Source organism: Bos javanicus, chromosome 19, assembly GCF_032452875.1.
Source record: "Bos javanicus breed banteng chromosome 19, ARS-OSU_banteng_1.0, whole genome shotgun sequence".
NCBI lineage: Eukaryota > Metazoa > Chordata > Mammalia > Artiodactyla > Bovidae > Bos > Bos javanicus.
Genome location: NC_083886.1, coordinates 45,745,160 through 45,752,240, shown reverse-complemented (window position 1 = coordinate 45,752,240; position 7,081 = coordinate 45,745,160). Strand labels below are relative to the sequence as shown.

Genomic DNA, 7,081 nt, shown 5'->3' with positions numbered 1-7,081 from the left:
GAAAACCTTAAGTGTTCTTTTCTGGGGCACTTTAAAGGACAAAGAATTTGCAGGGAAAGGAAGCGTCTTTAGGAGGGGAGTCTGTGATGGGGGGAGTCTCATCTGTGAAGCAGGGGAGCTGGAGGACCAAGCACAGTTGCTGCTTTGTGGGATGGGGTGCGGGAAGGAGGGCAGGTAGAAAGCCTCTGTGGTCTGACACCTGCCCAGGGCTGGGGGCCTCAGGTGAAGGGCTTTCTTACTTGGCCCTTGATCCTCCACCAGACAAAGCTGCCCTCTTTCGGAGGGAGGGCAATACCAACCCACTCACAAGGGGTTGAGGGCGACCCAGAAATCTGCTAAAGCAGACCTGGGGCTCATGAGTTTAACTAGGTTTTCCCAGCTAGGGAGTGGAGACAGATCCCTCTCCAGCGGTGGCAGTGAGCTCAAGCGGTTCACTTATGGGTCTCTTCTCCATGGCACTTTATCCCCTAAATCCTGTACACCAGCAGTCCCCAAGCTTTGTGGCACCAGGGAACAGTTTTCATGGAAGACAAGTTTTCCATGGACCAGGGTGGGGTGGGGGATGGTTTGGGGATGATCTGTGCACAAGAGATTTATGGTGCACTTTATTTCTATTATTATTCCAGCAGCTTCACCTCAAACCATCAGGCATTAGATCCTGGAGGTTGGGGACCCCTGCTCTACACCCTCACTGTAAGAGTTGTTTCATTAGACCAAAGAGAGCAGCCAGAGAGAAAGTTCCCCACTTTCCCTAAGGTAATTCAGTCTTCGGCTACCCCTCTGGAGAATGGGAGGGCATCTAAGAGAGATATCCTTTCCTAGCGAGGCAATTATCTTATTATCTATCCTCTCCCTAGCTGTAAAACCTATTTTTCCAGTTTTCTCAGGTTCTTTTCCCTCTGTTGGCAGACTTTGAGGGAGGAGGGTTGAGAAGGATCTTGACCAAAATTCACTCCCTCCCACCGGGCTCCGGAAAGAAAAAAGTAATTGTTGCTAGTCTACCATCCCCTCCTGCCCTCAGCATGAGGGCCCACTGACAAGTGTACCCAGGGTACAGGGGCCTGGGGTCTGGGAGGCAGAGGAGGCTTTTCCCAAATCTTCAGCAAAGACCAGCACTCCTCTTCCCACTGGGCTCCAGCTCAGCCACTGGAAACCACCCTCCCCCCATCCCCCCTTTCGCAAGCTTTGGCCATTCTTTCCGGGAGAGGCGCTCACAATTTGTTTGTAATTTAACTCTTTCCTGCAGCCTTTGTGGGGTTCCTTTAGAATCTTGCAACAAATGGAGCTACAGGGTGGTGCCACCTCCCTGGCCTGCTTCTTTGATAGTGGAAGGTAACTCCCCATTGGGACTTCACACATATCATCATTTGAGAAACGTCTAGTTTTAACTTACAACATGGGCCACTGCTACAAATCATCTAGGGGAGGGTTATATATTTTGGGAAGGGGGGTTTTCTGAAATCCCCAGGCTTCATTCAATTCCAAACAAAGCCCCACATACGTGTTCAATTACCACCAAACATTTCCAGGTCCCCTCCCCCAACATAAACTAACACACGCCAACACTTCGAACTAGGGGTTCTAACTTACTTTCTCCCTTGTCCCAAAGACTGCCAACAAAGGGTGTTAAGGCACCATTTTCCCTACCACCGTTTAGCTAAAAAAGCAAGATGGGAACTGGGAACCTCTTCTCCATCCTAGCCCCAACCAACCAGGTCAGGGGGAGATGGAAGGAGGAGGTGTGGTTTGGTTAAACTAATAAAATGTTACAACCCTGTTAAATACAATTAAAGGGCTAGATCTCTAGAAGATAATTAAATGCACTTTATTATGATGATTATTAGCTTTTAATCTGCACTATTATCAAGACACAGGAGATGGTGAAAAGTTGAGTTATGGGGGCAAACTTGTTTCACCCCACCCCTTGGTCTTCAAATCAATCCATTGGAATTGAAATTCTAAAATACTTCAAATATTTGGTTGAGGGAAATGATGTGTATTGGAAACTGCAGTTCTCATACCAGCATGAATGATACTTTAAGAAAAGTCTTGACTTTTATTTGGGGGGGTATAAGGGGAAGACAGAAAACATCTGTTATAAACATTCTATCAATCTTGTGATAGAGAATGTCATGTAAACACTCAACCCCATCCCCACAGTCACAAAGAGCCTGCCCAGAGCCTGTGTCCAAAGCAAAGATACCCACTTCTCCCCTCCCCTCCCTTTTCTGGGCAAGTTTGAAAAGAAACCAGTCTTTTGTCAAAGAAAAACTAAAAATCCCACCAGCCCGTCCATCCGTTCCCTCCCTCCAACCCAACCCATTTTATTGCTTTTTGAAAAAAAAACCAAAAACCCACACGGACCACACAAACCACCCACAAACGGCTAACCTGGGTGCCAGAGGAGACATTCAGTTGGGGGCAGGAGTGGGGGAAAGAGCAGGCGTGGAGTAGACAGCAGGGGAAAGGATAGAGATGCAAGGTATCTCCAGACCTATACATCTGAGAACTTGATGATGCTCCCCCTAAAAATGGAGGCAGTCAGGATCCGTACTCAACCTAGTGGGGTGGGGGTGGGGGGTTGTTTCAAAACACACATCACAAAGCACTTTCTGCCCACTCCAAGAGTTCCGGGCAGCCAGTTGAAAAGAAGAAAAGTCAGAAGAGAAAGATCTTCCTGCCAGCAGTGGGGTGGGCCTGGGATGGGGGTGTGTGGAGGCCATTCCTCACTCGATCTCCGCCCTCTCCCCACCACCCCACCCGTCGGTTCGGGTTAGATTTTTTTTTCCCTCCACGTCTTCATCTCCGTTGGGAGGTTTCCAAAGACTGAGTGAAGGAGACAGCATAAGTGAGGAGAGAAAGGGGGAATGGGAAATCAAAATGAATCCAAGTCTTGTTCAAAACTATCCAACAGCTTCCATAGGCCCAGCGTCAGTGAGAAAGCTCACAAATTTGGCTTGAGAAGTTGAATGTGCCAACTCCTCAGAGCCAACACCTCTTCCAGCAGGCCCGGCCCTGTCAAACCAGGGATGGTGTTTGAAAGGGCCCTGAAGAAAGGAGAGAACCCCTCAGATCCCCCACCCCCTACTCCTCAGGCCCTGGCGCCCTTGCCCTCCCCCCGTTTTTTTTCTTTTAAATACAAAATATATAATTAAATTTACAAAGACTATTTACAGTTTTAATTACAAACCTGGTGGGGCTGTTGGGCAGAGTTTTCTTTAAAAAGCGACCTAAAAAAGAAATGGTTTCGATTGTTCTTTATTTAAAAAAATAAAATAAGGAGTCTGTAGGAGCCCCCGCCCCACCCCCTCCCCGCGGGCGGTGAGCGCACGGTGCGGGCCCGGCCGGGGACGCGGCGCACAAGCGCCGGGCTCACACGGTGGTCTCGCCGTGCCGGCTGTTGGTGAGACGGGTGTAGAACTTCCTCCACGAGTGCAGCGTCTTGCCGGACCAGATCCAGAAGCCCGACGTGATGCCCACGATGAGCGTCATGAGGTATTTGATCATGTAGACGGTGAAGTCGGGAGACATGCGCGGCGTGTAGTGCGCCGGGCACGGGATGGCCAGGCTCTTGCAGTGCTGGCTCACCCACGAGCGCTCCCAGTGCTCTCGGAAGGCCTGCTCGTAGAAGTAGCAGGCGATGACGATGGTGGCGGGCACCGTGTAGAGCACCGAGAAGACGCCGATGCGCACCATCAGCCGCTCCAGCTTCTCCGTCTTAGTACCGTCGTGTTTCATGATGGTACGGATGCGGAAGAGGGACACGAAGCCGGCCAGGAGGAAGGACGTGCCTATGAACAGGTACACGAAGAGCGGCGCCAGCACGAAGCCCCGCAACGGGTCCAGGCTATTGAGGCCCACGAAGCACACGCCGCTCAGCAGGTCGCCGTCGATCTGGCCCATAGCCAGGATCGTGATAGTCTTGACGGCGGGCACGGCCCACGCGGCCAGGTGAAAGTACTGCGAGTTGGCCTCGATGGCCTCGTGGCCCCACTTCATGCCGGCCGCCAGGAACCAGGTGAGCGACAAGATGACCCACCAGATGGAACTGGCCATGCTGAAGAAGTAGAGCATCATGAAGAGGATGGTGCAGCCCTCCTTCTTGGTGCCCTGCACCACCGTGCGGTAGCCGTCCTCGGAGAAGCGCTCGTTACACACCACGCGCTCCTGGAGCACGAAGCCCGCGATGTAGGCCACCGACACCATAGTGTAGCAGCCGGACAGAAAGATGATGGGCCGCTCGGGGTAGCGGAAGCGCTGCATGTCCACCAGGTACGTGGTGACGGTGAAGAAGGTGGAGGCGCAGCACAGCACAGACCAGGTGAGGATCCAGAGGCGCGCAAAGCGCGTCTCCTCCTGTGAGAAGAACATGGAGCCATCCGGCCGCGCCGGCTCGCAGGGAGCCGCGCAGTCGCGCTCGCCCAGGAACTTGTAGCTGAGATAGGACGGCACCTTGAGGACGCGCGGACAGTGGAACGGGTGCTCCAGCGTGGCATAGCGCGGGGGCGAGCCGCCGCCACCCGGGCCGCCCGGGGTGCCCCCCGCACCCGGCTGCAGGCCGGGCGGCGGCGCGGTGGTAAGAAGCGCTGGCGCGCCGTCCTCCGAGTGGTTCTGGCCCACGCAGATCTGCTCCGCGCCGTGGCGAGGGAAGTGCTCGCAGCGCAGGCGCTCCGGCCACTGGAAACCGAACTTGTTCATGAGCGCCTCGCAGCCCTGGCGCGCGCGCTCGCAGATGGAGCGGCACGGCGGGATGGCCTGCTCCAGCACGGTGCACACGGGTGCGTACATCGAGCACAGGAAGAAGCGCAGTTCGGGCGAGCACTGCACCTTTACCAACGGGTAGAACTGGTGCACCTCCAGTCCGGCGTCCTCTTGGTTCGTGTGGCCCAGAAGGTTGGGCATGATGGTCTGGTTGTAGGCGATGTCCGTGCACAACGGGATGGAGATGGGCTGGCAGAAGCCGTGGTCCGGGATGGATATGCCCTTCTCTCCGTGGAATTGGGCCGGCCCGGCGGCGGGCAGTAGCAGCAGCGGCAGCAACAGGCGGGGCAGGGCGCTGCGGGGCCGCATGCTGGCCGCCGCCCCCCACTCGGCTCCCGGGCGCCCCCCCGCCCCCGCCCCCAGCCCGGAGACCGCGCGCCTTCCCCGCCGCCTCCTTGCCGCGGCCGCCGCCTCCCGCGCCTCTTTGCAAACTTTGCTCGCGGCTGCCGAGTTGGGGAGGCCGGGCGGGGGAGGGGGGCGGCGCGCCTGCCCGCTAGCTCGCCGAGGTCGGACTGAGCCGCCGGAGACACCGCGCGCGGCTTGCCCTCTCTCCTCCTCTTCCTCCTCCTCTCGCCTCTCCCCTCCCTTCTCCGCCCAGCGACTCCTTTGTGCCTTCCTCCAGCCCTCACCTCGGCCTCTCCGATCCCAATTAGTCGGTTTCAAGGGGGCCCCCGCCGGCGGCCCCGCCCTCTCCTCAGCCCCCCAAAAAAGGGATCCTTGAAACCGCCCCGTCGAGCTCTAAGCACCATCCCAAAATGTTCTCTCGGCCAATGAGATTTAAACCCGAGGACCAGCCCCGAGGGCTGGATTGGTCAACCACAACATAATGAGATCAGAAACCAGATGCCAACAAAACTTTCCCCCCCCTCCTTTTGCTTTTTAAAGAGACAAGCTATTATTATATTAAGGGCTTTTTGCCCAACACGGGATTTCTCTGGAGTCTCGGCGGCGAGATTCGGAGACACACGTTCCTCAGAACTGCGGAGGCCCGCGTCACTCAGCCCTGGATCACTCTTCTTCCCGGGGCCACGGAGCTCTAGGGGTAGAGCCTCTTTAAATCCGTGCCTCCGCGCCTGCTCCTCGAACCCCACTTATTTCAGTCCAATTTTTCAGAACAAGTAAAAATAAATCTCAAATTTGAAAAAAAAATATTGTTTAAGGGAGATTTTTTTTAAATTAAGCTAACAGTTTACAAAGACGCTTCTCTCAGCCCATTTTCATGGCATCCAGACAAAAGTTTCACGTCGCCCTATATGTAGACCTCTAGGAGTTTGCCTCGCTTCTCCCTCTACATGCACCCTTAAATAACCCTCTGAAAAATGAGAGCTTGTCTCTTTAAGAGGCTCTTAAAGGGGCCTGGACTCCGGGGCGTAATTGCCCCGTAGCGAGCACAAAGGAGCCCATTATGGTTCTTTGTGTTCGGTGGCACCTCAAAGTGAGAAAACTCAGGAACTCCGAGGCCCTGAGCCGGAGGGTTGGGGCGGGGGTGGGAGGGGGTGAGATGAAGGAGAATGGCCTAGAGCTGCGGCTTCTCCCTCCCCTTTCTTCCGAGGCAAATCTTAATTATGCAAAGTAAAGTTTAGTTGCCATAACGAGGAGGTCTTAATCGGAGGTTAATGGTGGGGGGTGGGGGATGACGAGCAGTTTTCAGGGAAGAGATGGCTCTTTTAGGCCGTTTGGGGGAATTTTCCTCCTCTCTCTGCACCTCTGCCCCCGCCCCCTAAAAGCTTCCAGATATGCTCTCCTGGGAGAGAGGGGAGTTTTACCCAAATCTTAAGTGATTCCACACCAGAAAGGGGTGGTGTGTGTGGCGAGGAAGGAGGCTGGGGGTTGTGGTAGTTGGAGTGCCCCCCCCGCAACACACACACACACACACACACACACACACACACACACACACTTACTGGGGGTTGTGGTAGTTGGAGTGCCCCCCCCGCAACACACACACACACACACACACACACACACACACTTACTGGGGGTTGTGGTAGTTGGAGTGCCCCCCCCGCAACACACACACACACACACACACACACACACACACACTTACTGGGGGTTGTGGTAGTTGGAGTGCCCCCCCCCCGCAACACACACACACACACACACACACACACACACACTTACTTCTCTCACCTGACTAGGGGGTGGAAGGCAGTGGCCAGCAGGGTTCCGGTTGGTTTAGAAAGGTTTTCTTCTTTTTTCTTCATTCTTGGATTTTAAGTTTGGTGGGGAGGGAGTTCTGGGGCGGAGAGGGGGAATTTGCATGTAAATCTCCTGGGCCTGGTGTTGGATGATGGATCAATTATTTCTATTGTTTCTC

The 7,081-nt window shown here is 54.7% G+C and overlaps 1 protein-coding gene across 1 annotated transcript; it reads right to left on the bottom strand.

Moving 5' to 3' along the window:
- Positions 1 to 2,033: 2,033 nt before the first annotated feature.
- Positions 2,034 to 6,572, bottom strand: FZD2 (frizzled class receptor 2). Its single transcript, XM_061392096.1, has one exon. The coding sequence runs from the start codon at positions 5,068 to 5,070 to the stop codon at positions 3,373 to 3,375; it is 1,698 nt and encodes a 565-aa protein (XP_061248080.1). The 5' UTR covers positions 5,071 to 6,572; the 3' UTR covers positions 2,034 to 3,372.
- Between the last annotated feature and the right edge of the window lie 509 nt (positions 6,573 to 7,081).